The sequence below is a fragment of the Nothobranchius furzeri genome, chromosome 15 (assembly GCF_043380555.1).
Source record: "Nothobranchius furzeri strain GRZ-AD chromosome 15, NfurGRZ-RIMD1, whole genome shotgun sequence".
Lineage (NCBI taxonomy): Eukaryota > Metazoa > Chordata > Actinopteri > Cyprinodontiformes > Nothobranchiidae > Nothobranchius > Nothobranchius furzeri.
The window spans coordinates 57,376,799-57,396,924 of record NC_091755.1 but is presented as its reverse complement, the minus strand read 5'-3'; the positions used below and the strand labels follow the sequence as shown (position 1 = coordinate 57,396,924).

Sequence of the window (20,126 nt, the reverse complement as noted above, 5' to 3'; positions counted from 1 at the left end):
GCTGTGTTGCTCAGGTGTGTGAGTAGGAACTATTGAGCAGCAGAACCAGTTTTGTGATAAGTGGGTGGATCAGTTAAAAAAACAGCTTCAGGCCAGATTGTAAACATAAATAACAGCCAAAAATTCTGCCTTTGTTGGTCATGTAGAGGGATCGATCAAACAGAAAGACTAGAAGTTTCTCTGACCGCATTTATAGAAAAAGATATTTTGGATATTTCAAATGAAACTAACACAGTCACCAACATTCAAGTAAAATTTTATTTCAGTAACAGATAAAAAAACAACTTTACAATCAAAATGTTATAACTAATAATGAGAAGGCTAAATAAGCAACAAATATTACCTAGAAACCAAGCTTGTGTTTTGTTTGCAGCAAATGTTCCCACCCCTCCTCCCATGACAACAGCTTGTGCCTTGGGCTTTTTACCCCAACGTCATTATCTGTCTCAATCCAATATTCTGTGTCTACTTCCACCCTCCATCTCCATCGAAGTGAAAAGGAGCAAACCATAGTCCTGGGGTTGTTATTTTTAATACATTTGCAGAGGCCTATAGTAGGAATAAATGCCTCGTAAGTTGTTCTCTGGGGAACAAAAGCTCTGATGCACCTGTTTCATCACAGAGAACTCACCCAGAGGAGAAAGCAGCTTCAGACGACAGGATTTGGAGTCTTATTTCCTGATATTTGGACATCTCTCCTCTGATTGGATAACAGCAACACGACTCTACCACTGACTCTGTTTGCTCTGCAACGTTGATGTTTATGATCTCCACAAATAACACAAGCTTGGAGGAGTTCTGCTGAGTGGTGGAGTTGCAAATGCTAACAGTTAGCTTCTGTTAGCCAAGACGTTCTCTGCTGTTTCCTGGACGCCAATTCAACAACAGCCTTCTTCGTCAAGAGTCCATGAATATGTTGTTAATGTTGTTGCTTGGCTTTCTGGGGCTGGAGGCTAGGAGGGGGAGCTGGCCGTCTGGTTGGGGTCTGGGGTGATGGGCTGCTTTGCTCAGCGTTGGGCGGGGGAGCCTGCTCATCAGCACCCCAGCAGAAAGGGTCGAACTCTGAGAACCGGTGATGGTTGTACCCCATGTGCAGCAGTACCGGGACCAGAGTGAATAGGCTGTGTATGGGGAGCATGATTGGGTGTGTCTGGCAGGCATTTTTGTAAGTCTTTGGTTGTATGTATATGTGTGAGCATGAGGGAGGGAGTGTGTGACTGTGTCTGTGTATGACTGTATATGTCAGGTGGGGCCTTTGACTTGTCCCTTCTCCTGGGACTTCTTTTGATGCTATGCATCTTCGTCTCCCCTCCCCCTGCCACACTTGGTGTGGAGTGCGGTGCCTTGGTCTGCCTGAGTGTTCGTGGCTCCCGGGTCAGGGGGTTTAAGATTTTTGGCGTCTGCCTGATCAATCCCGGTGGCTGTCTGGTCGGATCTGGGTCCCTGGGCTCTGCTGGGCCCCCGGCAGGGGTGGTCACTGCTGGGTCTCGGGTTGCTGGGTCCCGGGCTCGGCCGGCTAGAGGGTGGGAGGCTGCGGGCGGGCCTGTGGGCTTGCCGCCGATATCTCTCGGGACTCTGCCGGCTGCTGGTTGTGGCCCCCCGGGGCGATCCTCTGCACCTCTCGAGGGGGGCTGGGGCTTTTCTGGTTGCGGTCTCCTTGGGGTCCCTGTGCTCTGGGGCAGCTCCTGGATCTCTGAGACTTGGAGCTCCCTCCGTCTCCTGCACATCTTTGGGGGCAGATCAGTGGCCCCTCACACTCTCTATTGGACGCTCCTATAGAGAAACCTTACATATATAAGCACATGTATGCACACAGGTGCTCACATGGTGCTCTCATAAGTATGGACTTGGGCACGCTCAACACATGTCTTAAGGCTGTGGTTGGCACTAAATGCACTGCGATTTATTATCATGTGATTGTTCAGTAAAACAATGCTGATTTTATATTTCTTCATCAAGTTGAAGCAGTGATAGCTTGCTCTTGTTGTATTGTTGTGTGTCCCTTTTCTGCAGGTCTAGAAGCAGACTCTTGTTCATCATTGATTGTTTATTTTTGTGGAAACCCCCCACCACCTTTTGTCTCTTCCTTCCTCTTTCACCTCTGTCTCCGTGTCTGGTCGGAATTACAAAGCATTAAAAAAACAATAACAATAAAGTTTTAAGTATCAGGCGTGACATTAAAGCAGAAGATTTGATGCTCCACCTGAGAGTGAATCTGTAAGGCTTGTTACCAGCATTCAGACATTAATCCTGTTTGCTTTGCAGCGGGGGGTGGGGGGGGGGGGGGATAAACAAAAAATAAAAAAAAAAGAGTCCATGAATATTAAGTGACAGTGTGACATATATACGTCAGGATTTTGGAAGCCTAGAGTTTCATTGTCTGTTTTCTATCAGAAGCTGATGCAGGAGAAAGGTGTCCATTTTCCTGTTCAACCTGCATGTTAAGAGTGACTGATTACTCTCAAAAATAGTAATAAAAGGGTTTCTCAGTGAAGGACCTCTTTAAAGATTCTCTAGCTTTATGCTTACCATATGATAAAGGATGTCAGTTACAGAAGACAGGCGTGTCAAGAAAGGTGGGTTTGGGGTGTCCCTCCTCCTCAAAACAAACCAAACCCTGGTCTTGTAGGTCTGACTGCAGACCCTCTGCTCAAACCTGTTTCCACACAGTCTCATTAGAAAACACATTTCTGAAATTTAAAATACACTCTTAACTCTGTACATGTCTATTCTGAGTCTCCACTTCGAGGCTGTTGTGAAAGATTTCCCTGAATAATCAATAGTTTAAAAAAAGTTACATAGCTGATATATGGCCAGGTCATAAACAATATCAACATCACCTATCATAGTTATGCAGATGACACCCAGATCTACCTAGCTCTATCGCCTAACGAATCTTGAGCAAGTTCATGACTGGATGCAATCAAGTTTCCTTCAGTTAAACAAAGACATGACTGAAGTTATTGTCTTGGGAAATAAGAAGAATAGGATGGAAGCTATCTCTCAACTTAGCTCCAAAGGAATAAGGATAAAGACTCAGGTTAGAAATCTTGGTGTTACCAATGATTCAGACCTGAGATTCACTGGTCACATTAAAGCTATAATTAGATCAGTGTTTAATCATCTCCATCAATTAGCACGACTCAGAGGTCTCATGTCAAAATAAGACCTAGAAAAACTCATTCATGCATTCATCTCCAGCAGGTCTTCTAACTGGTCTTCCCAAAACATCTGTTAAACAAAGTCAGCTTTTTCAGAATGCTGCTGCTAGAGGCTTAACAAGAATCAAAAGAACAGAGCACATCACTTCCTATTCTTAAATCTTTACACTGCTTACCGGTGAACTACTAGTTTATAAATCTCACAGTGGAATGGGCCCAAAGTACATGTTGGATCTCCTTTCGGTACAGACACCCAGCAGGGCTCTCAGATCCTTGGCAAACAGTCAGCTTGTAGAACCTCGGGTCAGAACCAAACAGGGTGAAGCTACTTTTAGCTACTATGCTGCACACAGATGGAATCAGCTTCCTCATGACCTCAAATTTGCCCCAACTTTAGTAACTTTTAAATCAAAATTAAAAACCTTCATGCATTCATCAGCCTTTGAATAAATGTTTAATATGCTGCACATTCTGCACTGTAACTGCCACCTTTCTCACTATGCCTTAGCTGAATAAAGATGTAAACGCCATTCATTTGAACCCACCAAGAAAAACACTGATGTTTTCATGGTGACCAATCTAGTTAGTTCACCTGTCTAATATATTCTAATACTATCTTTGTTTCTTTTCATACTTGATCAAACCACGTTGGAACCTATATAACAAACAGAATTCAACTTCTGACCCTTAGTTAATTGTTTAGAAGATTGTTGAGAACATTTCTCAGACGCCTACATTAAATATGGGTAAAATGGTTAATTAGACTTATGAGCAGCTTGAGCTGCCAGTCTTTCCTTTTCCTCCAGCATTCAAAACGTGGAAACTTTGAGGCCCTGAGGGCCACGGTTGGCAAACACTAGTTCACTAGATACGACTGATTTTTATCCATTGAATTTGTGGTTGATAACTTTGGCTTTGTGCCAACATTTAATTATTACCACGCAACTGAGCAAACGGGCCTGTTAAGGCCTGTGTTGTTTTAGCTTATCTAGACAAGCACACCTGCTCTGGAGCACTCCTAAATACAAATGAAAAAATCATGCAGGGTTTTTTATGTTCCTTTGGCTTGATAAGCATAGATACAACATAGTATTTCCACAATTACAATTGTTTTTCAGTATTGCACGTTTTGTCACTATGTTTCAGATCAGCCAAACAAAATTATTCTGACTAATCACAAAATACAGTTTTCGAAGTATAAATTCTTTTATTTCTGAAAATAAGCCAACAAACCAACCTGGACACACGTGGAAAAAGTAATTGCCTCTGGTATTAAATTATGAATTAACTGTGACTAACCACATAATAAAAAAAGAAAAAGCAGAGTTTAATTTCAATATTATCACCCAGAACTAAGCAAAGCTATGAAATTACGAAATCCCTTCAATAGAACCTGTCTAACAACATGACGTAGATCAAAAGATCTCAAAAAGCAACACATCCGCCCCCGTTCTGAAGGGTTCTGAACGTTCTGCAGCTGAAGGTTAGGTTGGATCTCTTCTACCTTCAGGTTTCAGTCACCAACTGTACAATTTAAATTTCTGGAGTTTGTTTATTTTGCTACGAATTTTTATATTTTGTTGTGAATAATTTAATAAACTGTTGCAAATCTAAATACATTGGCATGTTTTGCACTTTGCACTGTGCTGCTTCTCACAAAGGCCAGGACATTCTTGTCAAAGAAATTTTCTAATCAGAGAATATTCATCACAGATGAATAAAGATTAAAAGGAAAAAGAAAACGGAGGGCAGTCATGAGAAAGCTGTATTTACTCAGGTTATCATTGCCTGATTTTGAAATTTGTTAATGATCTGAAACATTTTAGAAGCAAAAAAGCAAATACAGAAAAATAAATGTGTAGTTTTCTCCAGTTTTTGGTCATTTAACATGAGAATAAAAATATCATTTCAGTTTTTGAATCCAAAGCATTTTATTATCCTGCGTAATCACATCTGCAGTCAGATTCTGACAAGGTCTGCAGTTTAGAGCTGCTTTGCATAAAGATTAACGTTAACCTTGAATGAATCTCTGAAGGGGAAAATAAGGGAGATTTTCTGAGAGGGTTGGAATATCTGAATAAGACTTGTGTCTGTTCCTGGTCTTTTCAGATGACTTTGATTAAAAATGAGAAAATGGTATGCAGTATGTATCTTTTTACTTACAGGAGGTAGTAAATGTGTAAAATACTCAGTAACTAGTCTGCAGCCAACACAGACCTTATATTATAATATGGTAAAACAAATTATTATCACACGATATGAAAACTTTCAACACACAAGCAACTATTCACACGCTACCCTCCTACCGGGGCAACCTTGGCACAAGTCCGACGTGTGTTTAGAGGATCTTATGCAAATAGCTGCATTTCAACGAACAGTGTTGACAGTCATTTGTACTTTCACAGCATTCAACAACATCAAATGAGTACACGAAGAAAGTGAGGTAATAATTTGCAAGTAGATTTTCATAATGGTTAGCATATTTAGAGATAAGACAGGTGTTCGCTTCAATCACGAAACGCTGCATAATGGCTGCAGTTGTTTGAGGTTGTAGCAGGATCCAGGACAGAGTGTTTACCTCTTCTTGAAATGCAAAACATGTGGAGAGAAGGAACGAGTAATTTCAGCAGTCCAGAGGAGCTTGGCATCGTGACACACCAGCTCCTGAGTCTTGAGAGTCACATTTCCACCTGAACAAGAGTCTGGTATGTGAAACGTGAAACCAACGCTTCCCCCGGTTCTCCATGGCAACCCCCTTACAGAAGTTCTCACTCCTGTTTGCTCCTTGGCCCACCAGCCAACTGCAACGTGAGCCAGTTCCGTCTGCAAGTTGATGTCATTTTTATTGACGATGGGACAGTCGCCTTACGAATGAGGAAAAAGTGTCTGCAGCCTCTGAGTTAGCTGGTGCGCCAGCCACATTGACATGACTTTAGAGAGGAGTCTGTGCCAGCAACTCCTCCTAAACTCTCCACCTCTCATCTCTCCTCTCATCTCTGCCAGCTCCTGTATTAGGTCACTGAAGTCTTGTGGTAAGCAGTAGTGAGGAACACCTCTGAAGGCCTTCGGGATGTCCCTACTGTGGCACAAACCCTGGAAGTAGACCAAGGCGACCTCTTTACCTTTGCCGTCTTGCAGCGCCCCTTCGAGAGAGGCCAGGGCAGCCACAAACACAGGCTCTATGACTGCAGACAGCTCCTTCTCTATACTCCTGTCCTCATCTTCAAAACATTCCACATTTGTCAATTTCTCTTTGTAACCTTTTCCAATCAAGTTTAAATCCTCTAGCATCACATCTCGCATTCTTTCATTTGCATTCGTGAGGCCCACTTTTTTCTTGTCATGCTTATCCATGTTGGCCAGTTCCAGTTTTCTCTTCTTATATGTTTTTTTGGCTTCAGGACTCCAAACAATCAGTATTTTCCCACTTGTTTTGCGCACGGCCTCCCACTTCCCATACAGCCACGGAATTGGGCCCAGATCTGCCACGCCAGCTCCATTACCCGCCTGCCTCTGTGAGGTTTTGGCCCACAGAGATGTGTGCACCGTAGCACCAAGCTCACCCTGAAGTACTGACGCCAAAGTGCACACAGCGGAGATGTGGGTGGACTGGCTCGATGAACACACCAGCAACAGCGGCTTCTGGATTATCAGTACACCTGAGTGAAAGGGAAGGACCACAGTGCAAAGAGATGAGACGATGAAGGAATGCATGCTCAATTATTGTCCAGAGTACATGTTTGTCAGAAATGTGTGTGCAGTGAGACAACAGTAATAACCTGCAGCTCCAATTTTAGTGGTGCGATAGATGAAGAATCCAAGTAATGCAGCGAGGACAGCAACTATCAAAAGTGCTGCAAGATAGAGGACCCTTCTCTTATGCATGTCTGCAGAAACACACAGCAGCAGGTTGATTATTTTTAGTGTCACAAGTTCTTTCATGTGGAACCTGACAAACAAGTACAATTTGTCATTTATGCTCTTACAATCCATGCACAGAATTCTTCTTCCCTTCTTTAGAGGATCTGACTGCCACACCTGCAGAAAGGGAAATGAAAATGTAAAAATATGAGACACAGTGAGAGAGAGAGACAAAGAGAGTACAGTATTGGTTTCTTCACCTGCACACATGGCTTATCTGCAACATTTGAAATGGGCAGCTTAATCTTTTTATGTCCTCCGTTCTTTGCCTGTAAAATGCATAAAAGAAGTCACATGTGTGGGGGCAGTTAAAACAAATCAAATGCATACAATACAGAATGGATTCAAACAAAGAAAATGCAAAAAATATTTATATTATAATAAATGTCCAAAGCTTTAATGCAAAATCAGCACAAATATTGACATCCTCCAAGTTAATATTTGTTTAGAGACTCTGGCTTCGGGACACTGCATCTGACTACAGCTCTGACAGTGACAGCGATGAGTTATACACTGTGTAACTGTAAATAATGTAAATATGTAAAAATGTTTTGTGTGAATTTGTAAATATTATTTCTGTAAATTTTTGGGAAATCAGCACAGAACACTGGGGGATGCAGCAAATCATTTATAAAAAAAAACCTTGAGGTGTGCAGATATGTTTTCTGTGCATCTGTGAACCATGTTGAAGGGTTTATTGTAATATTTCTGTGTTATAATGTTTTGCTTTTATTTTGACATTTGTTTTGATTTTAGATGGACTGAGACGTGTGTAAACATTACTTATAAAGGAGGACGTGATCGTTTTCAAAGTGATTTCAGAAAATGTAATAAACTGAACTGATGTATCTGGATATCGTCGTTGTCTTCCTCCGCTTATCCGGGTCCGGGTCGCAGGGGCAGCATCCCAACTAGGGAGCTCCAGACCGTCCTCTCCCCGGCCACCTTCAAGTCTTTTAGGACTTTTTTCATTTGTCCTTATTTAACATTCAAAGTGAATTTTCATTCTGATTTTATTTTAGATTTTCAGTTCACCAGCAGGGTACTGATGTGTTTTTATGGATCGTGCGTTTATCGTTTTTAGGCTTTACTAATTATTAGGATTTCTTTGTTAAAGCAGTTTGGTTTACCCAAATGTGTGAATCTGCACGTGTTTCCATATCAGTACCAACCATTGTAACCGAGAGGATCGGCCCCATGGGAGTACATCTCCGCTCGGTGAGGACACAGAGTTGTGCTGAGAACTTTGCTGGAATGGTGGAAGTAAGGTTCACCACAATGCTCCGCCTGCCTGCTTCAGTAGAAGTCTCCCAGGGTGGCTTTTCTAGCACATCCAATCAAAAACATGTAAAAGTCGTTAGATGAAAACACAAAAATGTAGCTATGGGCTAAAATGCAGCACAAAGTCCTGAGTGATGATGATCCTTTCTTGCATAGTTTGTTGCCTCCTGCTTTTCCACCTGCTTTTAAGACCTCATCCCAGGTTCTACATGGTATTAAGATCTGCAGAGTTCTCTGATGTCGTTCTTCTGATCTTTAAATCCATAATGTTCTTTACAGCCAGCTAAGTCCCAAGGCCATTTTCTGACAGTTGTCACCTCTCGATTATAGAAATGCTCTCAAAGCAGCCTGCTGTGACGCTGAACTCAGAACTGCTGTCAACATGAATCTGTGGTGCCCTCCTCAGGAGGGGACAACCAAAACCTCCTGAAGTTTCTTTCATGGCAGAGTGCTTTCTTCTGCTTCTCACCTCTCTGATAAGTAGAGTGAAAAGGGTTTCATCTGGACTTTCACAAAGCATCACCTCACTTTGGCTCAGGGACAAAAAAAAAGAATAAAAAAAAAAAATATTGAATAAATGAACAAAAACATACGTCAAATGAATTCATGTGCATCTGATTATTGCGTGATTCGATGGATACCAAGGTAATTATCACCACCTAAATGATAAGTTAACTTTTCAGTTATTTTTGAGGACTCTATAAAATTTTGGGAGTCGTAACTTTTGTAGGACACAGTAGCTGTGTCACCGCCAAAGATTAAAGCTGCGTTAGTGAATCTACAGAACCTCCTTGGGTATCTGAGTGGCTTCTGCTGGAACCAGTTACTTGCATTGCCACAGGAAACGAGAGGGCACTAAACACCAGTCGCCATTTTCTAGTTCCAAACATCTTTTGTTTTCTGTGACTTCAAATGTATTTTTTTTTGGGACTCTGGTAGTTTGTCCTAACGCTGAAGTGGTAGCAGCCAGCTGTTTCTCCTTCTCTGATGAACGGAGAACCTCTCACACCAGTGGTGTGCTGTTGCTAAATGGAGGACCCAGGGAAGTGAGGAAGTGCAGCGGTTCAGCCAGACCAACAACCGGACCGTCCAATAGTTGCTTTTGGTCTGAGCCGTGTTACTGGTGGAGGTTTTGAAACAAACGGGAGAGAAACACTTTACTCGTTTTTACTCACGATGTAGTGTGGCATAAATAGGAGGATCTTTGTAGAAATCTTGCTTCATCTTTGTGCGCATGCGCGAGTGGCTGGGTGGCAAAAAGAAACACAATATGGCCTGCTGTCAATACGCGATGTAAACTTTTAAGCGAGCTTGCGGGAGAAATCCCCGAAATATAAACACTTCAACGTCTAAAGACAGGAGGAGGTTTAGAGAGAAGCTTTAAATCTGTATTAAAGACAAAATGAAATTTATTTTAAGCCCGTTTGAGCTCTGGGATTACAGAAAACAAGTGTCCTCCCCCACAAATCTGCAGTGAGACATTTATTCCTATTCAACACCAAGCCCTGCAGCCTTCACTCACAAAAAATTAAAGGCTTTCAAATGTCTGGAGGCCTACGATTATTTTGTTTTGAGGAAAGTTGAGCTGATCTCATCTGAAAACAGAAAGGGGTGGTCATGCTAATAGCAGCTGTTAGCTCCGACGAGCAGAGCCACAGCGTGGTGTACACCACCTGCGGGTGATGTCCAAAGAAAACGGATAAATCCTCACAGCGACTGCAACGCCGGGTAATTCTTTATTAATCAGTGTCCTGATTTATTTCTTTATTATTATTATTACGACAGCGGGTTCAGATGCCTGAATCAGAACAGGGAAACAACATGACTGCATGGATTTAAATGGTATATGGTAAATGTAAATGGCCTGTATTTATATAGCACCTTCTTAGGGTTCTACAACCCCCCAAGGCGCTTCACAACACTATCAGTCATTCACACACTGGTGGGGATGAGCTACGATGTAGCTACAGCTGCCCTGAATGGCCTGCCGAACACAGGCGCCACCGGTCTCTCCGACCACCCCCAGCAGGCATGGTAGGTTAAGCATCTTGCCCAAGAACCTGCAACTTTTTGATTACTGGACAACCTGCCCTACATCCTGAGCTACTGCTGTCCCTGAATGTGAATTTAAAATATAGGAAGATGAATGTTTTTAAAAGCATCTTTTCTAATTAACACAGTCACGAGGACTTACCATGAACTAAAAGAGCCTAACAAACCCTTCATTGCTGCAGGAATGCAGGTTTTCTACAAAGTCCGCGTCACTTCCTATCATCTCTTTTGTTTACGAGGAAATTCCAATAAAACTTTTTATCAAGCCTCCAACGGACCGAACTATCAACCACACGGCAAGAATGATCCATCTGCTTTGCTAAAATGCGTTGTTTTTACCACACACTCTCGTGATGCAATGCGAGAAACATAAACGCTGACGTCACAAAAGATCCTCCAATGAAATGTTTATGACTAACTTGTTTTCCAAATTTGCTGTTGCAGCTTTAAGGCTCTGTTGTGACTCACCATCCTGGAAGCGGCATGAGATGTTATGGTTCCCTTGTATGGAAAACTGTAAAATAAATAAACAGAGTAAACAAATGGTAAACTTCTTGGCAGGATGATTTATTTCTTTGGATGTAGTACATACAGCTGATTCTTACCTGCACACACATCTGAGGATGTTTGTCCACTGCAGACGTGTCAAATGTCTGTTAGAGGAAGACCGAATATGTTCAGGAAAAAAAATATTTAAAATTAAAATCAACCTTTAGCACTTCAGCCTTTACTATAGGGTTATCTTGTTGTTTCTGCAGTGTAGAGTTGAGCACGGGTATGCAGAGATGTTGGTGCAGCTTCCAGCAGAGGGAGGCAGAGATGTTCAGATCTTTGGCGGGACACAAGTAGCTCCACTGTATCTGTGATGGACCATCAACGACTTCAGAAGTTTTCCAAACAGCTCCCACATCTGTTGAATGAATTCAATCAATCAATCAAACAATCAATCAATCAACTTTTATGAACAGACTCAAGGTCCAGAGACAATAAAAACAAACATAAGATAAAAACTACACAATACAAAGATACAAGGAAGTCAATATAAACACCTACACCAATAATGCCATAATTCAGACTGATAGTGTGTGGTACTACAGTCAACATTAACCAAGCACTTAATAATAACATTTTCAAATTGATTAACTCGACAAATAAACTTAAACATCAAGTTCCTCAACATAGCATGGAATGTACTGATCCCAGAAGAGACAAACAAGCAACTCGCACTTTCCCAACGAGGCCTCTTTAGTAATATTCTCAGACAATCATTATATGCTACATTGAGACGCCTAAGACTTGTTTGCTTATAGGAAGACCAAAAATGAGCTGTATATAATTGAGTACAGTGTACTTTAAAGGGTGTCTTTTTAACTGCATTAGTGCACATACTAAACCTACGCACTAACATATTAGCCTGTGCATACATTCTACGACATTGCCGATCAATATCATCATCATCAGCCAATTCATCATTAATAAAGTGCCCCAAATATTTATATTTGTCCGTCACAGGCAAAACATTACCACATAATTCAAATTGGGGAAACTGTAACCCTTTATCTTCTTTTGTTCTACAGGTCATGATGACACTCTTACTAGAATTGTTATTGATGTCAACATCCACCCCATACTTTGCGCAAATATCTAGCAGTTTCTGTAATCCCACACTACTAGGACTCAGGACGACAAGATCGTCAGCATACATAAGATGGTTGACTAGGGTTGACCCTGCCTTGCTTTACTCCATTAGTAGCACCAAAAGGAGCAGAAAATCTACTACCCCATCTCACCTGAGTATCCTGATTAGCATACCAGTAGACTAGGATTCTCAGAATGTACTTAGGAACCTCTCGTTGTCTCATTTCAACAAACAGTTTCAAATGATTTACACGGTCAAAGGCTTTAGACGCATCAATAAAGGATAATAACACAGACGAGTTGCCTCTTTGAAACTTCCTAATGATTTCTTTTAAAGCAAATATGCACAAATCTGTGCTAAACTTAGACTTGAACCCAAACTGATTAACTGTAGAGAAGATAAAATCCTTTAGCCTACTTAGTAGCACTTTTTCCATTACCTTGGATACAATGCTTGCCAATGCAACAGGCCTATAGTTGTCCATGCTACCTGCTCTATCGTTTATGACAGGGACCAGAATAATAGACATAATTGCATCAGGCAGAATGCCGTGTATCAAACAACTAGTAAAACAGATTGCCAGTAGAGGTAATAACCTAAAGCTAGCATATTTCAGATGTTCCGTGTATATTCCATCCAGACCACAACATTTACTGTCTGGAAGCTCAATCACTGCTTGACGCACCTCACAAGCTGTAACACTAATGGACTCTGTGCTGTTTATCACTGTTACATTCATTTGTTCACTACATATGCAGTTAAATAGAGCATCATAATGCTGTTTCCAATGCTCAAAAATATTGTCTGGTCCAGACATACCTTCAACACAGCGAGGCAAAACAGTTTTGTTTTTATTAGGAACTCGTATCTATTTCCAAAAATCCAAGACATTTTTTGATAGTATTTTCCCAGCCAAGGAATCAGACCTCATTGCTTGTTCGTTCTTCTTAATGAACCTAATAGCACACTTAAATTTAGGATGTGTAAGCTTTTTTTTTTCATATAGCAGGCCTTGTCTGGGTCTACCCGCTTGGGCCCATTCCCTTGTTACTTGGGCTTGCTCATGGAATCCAGCTACATGCACATATGTAGCTTCATATACAAACACACATAAAATGTTGGACTGAGGTCGATCTACCAGTTAAAGGGTTACAAAGACATGAGAGAAAAATAAAAAGTATATTCAGTTCTGGTTTAACACCTATGGAAGAAATCTTTTGATTTTTATGGCAGAAAAGAGGATTTAATATGCTCAGCCGTCCGTCCATTTGAGTAGCCAAGGGTTGAGCTACCAACCCCCTGATTCTCCTTCGTACAACCACAGCTGACTGCATTTGCACCCATTTATCTAATCACAGAAACTAAGAAACCAATGTTCTTTTTTTTCCCCTTAAAACAAATTGGTTTATGTTTGAATTGTTATACATTACTGAGAGAAATATGTCACCCTAACCTGTGACCATCAACAACCATTTAAATAACTGAAAGTACTACTAAATCATGTTTGAATCGTCTTTGTTCCACTATCAGATCTTCAATCATATGATGCTCTCATTGGCTTCTAGATTACTAAAATATTTAATTTAGTGAATTAAGACACTGGAATGATCTCTTCTTTCACAGCCAAAGTCTGAACTTAAAAAGAAGAACAATAATTCAGGAGGTAGCCTTGAAAATGTGCAAATCAGAATAAAGGTTCTGTTTGATCAAGTTTATAAAAGCAAAGACGACAGAATATTGACATTTCTTTGGCTGTAATCCAGTGAAAAGGAGTAAAAAGAATTCTGCTCAAATCAAATAAATTAATTAATTATTTCTCTAACTAGACCTTTAGGTTTTAAAGCAGACTTTGGCGCAGACATACACACGTTAGAGCCAAATAAAACAAAGATATATCACCAGGTCTATGTTTCATTCCAGGGTAAATAAACAGAATTATTTGCAAGCTTGGTGTCGTAATTGATTCAGAATTTTGACCACTGTGATTAGCTGTTAGCTCATCATTTCAACCAGAAAAAACCCTTCTTTCTTGAAACTGAGGCTGTTCAACGAGCAATCTACAACAGGCTAAAAATTAAGACTTCACAACCTTTCCACAGAAACCTACTTCTGTGATGTGAATCCCCCTTTTCCCATAAAGCATCATAGCTGGGTCAGATGTAAACCACTTTGTTGATTTAAAGCTTAGACCACTGCAGTCTTGATCGAAACACCTTTCACCACAGAATCAAACATTTTTATGATTGCATTTCCTTTTTAAGTGAACTCAGAAAGAGCTGACAGATGCAGAGGTCTTCAAAGGAAAACAAAACAAAAAAAAACTGAGAAAAAAATCTGCTTGTATGAAAACTCTGACAGGAAAGAAGTGTGCAAATTCAGGTTGAATGATGTGGTTTCCTCTGACATAAAATATCATCTGTCACACTCACCTATGCTGCTGTCATTTTGAAACAGGCACTTTTTATTTCTCAGCGCATCCACGTGTTTGTAATAAACCTGTTGGTGAAAACGGACACATCCATGCATGAAAAACAAGCGTTGGGCAACTTTCTTCAGTCCTGCTGAGCTCACCTCGATGCAGACACAGGGGAGCATGTGAGGGATGTTCAGAACAGCTGACTTGACCTAAAGATTAAAGAGCAAACACCAGACGTTACACCAGATTACATCTCATTTTCACACAGATTACTCAGCTTTGCATACTTACTACTGTTAATTGATTTGACACAGAACAAGAAAAAGCTCTCTTTTGGTAACAAATTCCTGCAAAGACCTCTGTTTCGGGATCCACAGTGATTGTGACGGTTTTCGAGGACTCGTTCACAGAAAAGCTGAAGTCTGGCTTGGGATCTATGTTTAAGACAAAATGAAGAGAAAGCTGATTAAAAAGTTTAAACTGCAGAGCAACTAAAATATGCTGATTTGTCATCTTTTGAAAATGTTGGCCAGCCAAACAAAGAAAGTTGCTACAAGGAAAAGAGGTCACATGACACGAACATGCCACAAGCTTTTAGCTTTGATTACAGCACACATTCGCAGTGGCTTTGTTTGAATACACTTCTGCAGTGTCACAAGGTTTACTTCAATGTAATGTTGCATTAATTTTTCACCACTATATTATATTGTTGAGGAGAGTCTAAGTAAAGCCTCCTCCAGCACATCCTCAAGAGTCTTAAAGGGGTTACGGTCTGGACTCTGTGGTGGCCAATCCATGTGTGAAGATGATGCCTCATTCTCCCTGAACCACTCTTTCACTATTTGAGCCCGATGAATCCTGTCATTGTCATCTTAGAATATGCCCGTGCCATCAGGCAGGATGGAATAACCTGGTTATTCAGGATATTCAGGTAGTTAGCTGACCTCATTCTTGGAGCACATCCTGTTGCTGAACCAAGACCTGACTAACTGCAGCAAGCCCAGATCATAGCACTGCCCCCACAGGTGTGTACAGTAGGAACTGATGCATCTGCCTCTACTTAGGCCCTGTCCCAATACCCACACTGCAGCCTATGGTCATATATGAAGTATTTCTAACATTAAGAAACAGCTATCTTTATCCATGAAGTGCACTTGGAGGAAGAGCATGATGTTAGGCTTCAAGTTTGCAAATAATTGCAGAGTTGGGACAGCGAGCACTGAGTCATCGGCCTGCGCCAGGGTGTCGTATCTCTGCAACTTCCTAAATGGGGATGTTTGTGCTGATTTGTTGCTTGAAATTAGATTTAAACTAAATTATATTAAAACAAATCTTCAAATGGCTGGCACATTGTGACTGAAAGACACAACAATACCATTATCAGTCAACAATTATTTTTTAACAGACCTTTAATGCATCTTTCCTGTAGAGAAACCTTTGACTGTAGTCATATACAGTGGGGCAAAAACGTATTTAGACAGCCTCCAATCGTGCAAGTTCTCACACTTAAAAAGATGAGAGGCCAGTGATTTTCATCATAGGTATACCTCAACTACGAGAGACAAATTGAGAAAAAAAAAATTCAAAAAAATCATAGTCCATCCATCTTCATCCTCTTATCCGGAGTCGGGTCGTGGGGGCAGTAGCCTAAGTCGAGACGCCCAGACTTCCCTCTCCCCATCTACTTGGGCCAGCTCCTCCAGGGAAATCTCAAGACGTTCCCTGGCCAGGTGAGAGACATAGTCCCTCCAACGTGTCCTGGGTCTCCCTTTAGGCCTCCTCCTGGTTGGACGTGCCCGGAAAATCTCACCAAGGAGGGGTCCAGGAGGCATCCTGACCAGTGGCCCGAGCCACCTCAATAGCTCCTCTCGATGTGGAGCAGCAGCGAATCTACTTCGAGCCCCTCCCGGATGACCGAGCTTCTCACCCTATCTCTAAGGAAGAGCCCGGCCACTCTGTGGAGAAAACTCATTTCTGCCACTTGTATCCGCGATCTTGTTCTTTCGGTCACTACCCAAAGCTCGTGACCATAGGTGATGGTAAGAAAGTAGATCGACCGGTAAATCGAGAGCTTCGCCTTCTGACTCAGCTCTCTCTTCACCACGACAGACCGGTACAACGCCCGCATCACTGCAGATGCAGCACCAATCTTCCTATCGATCTCACGCTCCAGTTTTCCCTCACTTGTGAACAAGACCCCGAGATACTTAAACTCCTCCACTTGGGGCAGGACCTCATCCCTGACCCGGAGAAGGCTTTCTACCCTTTTCCAAATCAAAACCATGGTGTCAAATTGTTAGACTTTTAAATAATTTATTTGCAAATTATGGTGGAAAATAAGTATTTGGTCTGTCCAGCACCAACTGTACAGGTCTGTGGGGGAAGTCTGTGATCTGGAGTTGCTGTTGATGGTCAGGTCTACGTTCAGCAACATTAAATAAGCTCATCTGACTACACACTGAATGGCCTCTGTGTATGAAATGTGCTATACAAGTAAAGTTGCCTTGCCCATGTTTTGACATGTTTATACATCAAAATGCCACTGAGTGTTTCTCTCACTGGTGAAAATTTTCTTAAATCTGTTTCTTTTTAAATCTGTGACACAGCTATGTGGTTACCATGGTGATCCAAATGAGCTTGGCAGCAACTTGAACATTTGTTTTGATCTTGGTTCTTTACATTGTTTACAAACATTTACAAAACATGGACATTTTGTTAAGGCTTGGAATATTAAAAAGGTAATTTAAAATTTGTCTGACTTTAAAAAATATATGTTTGAATATTTAGTTTCCACTGAATTAAACTAACAAACACCTGACTCTAAATCTGTCTCTGTGCCATTCATGGTGCCATTGCAAAGTCAGGATGAATGAAATTTTCAAAATTAAGCGAAGAGAGAAAAGAAACACAAAATACTTCACCTGCAACTTTGTGATAGACTGTGCAGCTTGATGATTTTGTGATGTAGGACACAGAAATGTTCCTTCCAGCTTGAGCCATGAGACAACCATTTTCTATCTTTCTCAAAAGATAAAAGCATCTAAATTTTGTGTCATCATATAAGAATCCTCAGGAGCTCATAAATCATCTTACCAGGGCGTATGGGTCTGAACGGCTCCACCCACATGGGATTCCCCAAATATTCTATAATGGAAACAAAAATGACCACATCTGTAATTTTCATGAGCTGAAAGTTCATTTTAACATTCAAATAGTTGCTGCCAAAATGACCGTTATAGACTCTGTTTGACTAAAAGATCTGCAAGGTTGGCTAGCCCAGAACTGTTTACACATAAATGAAAGCAAGTGAAAGACAGACTGAATGTGTGCTGTTTATTTGAAAATCATCAGAAAAAAATCTAGAACTAGAACTGCCTTGAATTTAATGTTTTTAAACATATTTTTATTCCCTGGCTAAAGTGCAACACTGTCCCTGTATTTTTAAATTAACTGTTCATAGATTGTTTATTTGCTGTTTAGTCCTAGCCAGTTTATGTTCTTAACGGCTGTTTTATGGCCTGTTTTATCTGTACAGTGGTCAACATTCTGATGAGCTACTTTGACTTCAGTTGATTGACCTTCTGATTGTGTGGATCTCCTTTCCTGAATGGCTTGTAGATCATCTCATATCCTGTGAGAACCGTAATCTTCGTGAACTCACTGAACTCTGAAAGGAAGAGGGGAAGGTTTCAGCAGTGTTGTCAAATACAAAAAAACGAATGCAAGTGCTTTGTGTAGAAAAACGTGTGGTGAAATATGTGGTTGAGAAACATACCCCCAGTTTTTATCCAGACTTTAAAAGTGATATATTCAGAGTAAGCTTCATCAGTGTGTTGTGGGACCCAAGTCAGACTTATAGGACACTGTCCCTCAGGACCTATGCAAAAAGACAACAGGACTAAGGTCAATGGACTGGACATTTGTTTTAAATATCCTATTAAAAAGGTCAGACTTACCTTTGTTGTTTACTATCTAAAATAAAAACAAGAAAAACATTAAATGTGAATAGTTCCACTGCGTTTTCGCTGTTTGGTTAAAAATAAAAAAACAACAACTGCAGCTTGGTTTTAATTTCTGCATAATAAATAATATGCACGAGACTCACCTTACAGGTTGGTTTACAGTCCGCCTGGAGCGCAAACGCTCCGACTTCACCAAGTAGAAATAACACCGTAATAAAAATCATTTTATCAGCTTTTACCGATCGGAGCTGACGGAGTGGGTCTGTGAGTTAAAGATCCGTCATGACAGGATGAGACTGCGGTGTTTCCGCCTGTCGGTCCCGCTGGATCCTTCTGTCTCACGCGTTCTCTGCCTCCTCCTCCTCCGCGCCACCTACACGCGCTTCCCCAGCTTTCTGCGGAGGGTTGAACCACTCATGAAGACGTCTTTTAACACAGTTTTACCCAAAAATAATAAAACAGTCAGCTTTATCTTATGAAATGAATCCCAGACTAGAAAACGTCAAAGCCAAATTTCTGACCTGGCTTTGCGTGTTTGTAGGAATCAGTGGTGGGCGGCCCTCGGGGAGGGTACGTTCACCTTTCTGTAAATAAAGGTGAAAGCAGATCTGCGCAACGTGACCTTCATACGGGAGCTGAGATCAGATATGGGGCCAAGTCATTGTTTTGCAAGTCTTTCAAATGGATCCTAGGTTAATTAAATTCCACATTACTAACTCAAGTTAAAACAAGCAAAGGTGTTTCAGTCCTGAGGGAATTCCCAAGACATGAAAGACCTGAGTCAAATGTCGTTTCCGAGCCAAGTCCAAAGAAATGCACATCTTGGGTCAAGTCAAGTCCCAATATAAACGTCCTGAGTCAAGTCAAGCCCAAAGGCATACAAGTCTTGAGTCAAGTCCCAATACATGCATGTCCCGAGTCATGTCAAGTCCAAAGAAGCCTTGGGTCAAGTTCCAAGACATGCAATTCTGAATTAAGTCAAGTCACATACAAGTTTTAAGTCAAGTCGAGTCAAAAGCCATGCAAGTATTTAGTTTAGTCAATTCCCAAGTTGTGCATGTCCTGAGTCAAGTCCAAAGAAGTCTTGGGTCAAGTCTCAAGACATGCGAGCCCCGAGTCAAGTTAAGATGTACAGGTGCTGGCCAGTAAATTAGAATATCATCAAAAGGTTGAAAATATTTCAGTAATTCCATTCAAAACGTGAAACTTGTACATTATATTCATGCAATGCACACAGACCAATGTATTTCCGATGTTTATTACGTTTAATTTTGATATTTATAGGTGACAACCAATGAAAACATCAAATCTGGTATCTCAGAAAATTAGAATATTCTAAAGGCCAATGAAAAAATGTTTGTTTCTCTAATGTTGGCCAACTGAAAAGAATGAACATGAAAAGAATGTGCATGTATAGCACTCAATACTTAGTCGGGGCTCCTTTTGCCTCAATAACTGCAGTAATGCGGCGTGGCATGGACTCGATCAGTCTGTGGCACTGCTCAGGTGTTATGAGAGCCCAGGTTGCTCTGATAGTCGTCTTCAGCTCCTCTGCATTGTTTGGTCTAGCGTATTGCATCCTCCGCTTCACAATACCCCATAGATTTTCTATGGGGTTAAGGTCAGGCGAGTTTGCTGGCCAATCAAGGACAGGGATACCATGGTCCTTGAACCAGGTGCTGGTGGTTTTGGCA

The 20,126-nt window shown here is 41.2% G+C and overlaps 1 protein-coding gene across 2 annotated transcripts; it reads right to left on the bottom strand.

Moving 5' to 3' along the window:
• Window positions 1-4,910: 4,910 nt before the first annotated feature.
• LOC107391128 (interleukin-17 receptor E) lies at window positions 4,911-18,995 on the bottom strand. 2 transcript variants are annotated; one of them, XM_015968214.3, is made up of 18 exons: window positions 18,954-18,995; window positions 18,576-18,827; window positions 18,427-18,442; window positions 18,246-18,347; window positions 18,049-18,137; window positions 17,564-17,614; window positions 17,392-17,488; window positions 14,762-14,904; window positions 14,626-14,679; window positions 14,484-14,550; window positions 11,147-11,325; window positions 11,021-11,068; window positions 10,884-10,929; window positions 8,255-8,406; window positions 7,283-7,351; window positions 7,148-7,199; window positions 6,941-7,048; window positions 4,911-6,820 (listed from the first exon to the last, which is right to left on the bottom strand). In XM_015968214.3, exons 2-18 carry the CDS (start codon window positions 18,654-18,656, stop codon window positions 6,027-6,029), a joined length of 2,148 nt encoding a protein of 715 aa, XP_015823700.3. In that variant the 5' UTR covers window positions 18,657-18,827; window positions 18,954-18,995; the 3' UTR covers window positions 4,911-6,026. The 2 variants fall into 2 exon arrangements, with proteins under 2 accessions (XP_015823700.3, XP_054602013.2); XM_054746038.2 differs by lacking the exon at window positions 18,954-18,995 and having other exon boundaries at window positions 18,576-18,944.
• Between the last annotated feature and the right edge of the window lie 1,131 nt (window positions 18,996-20,126).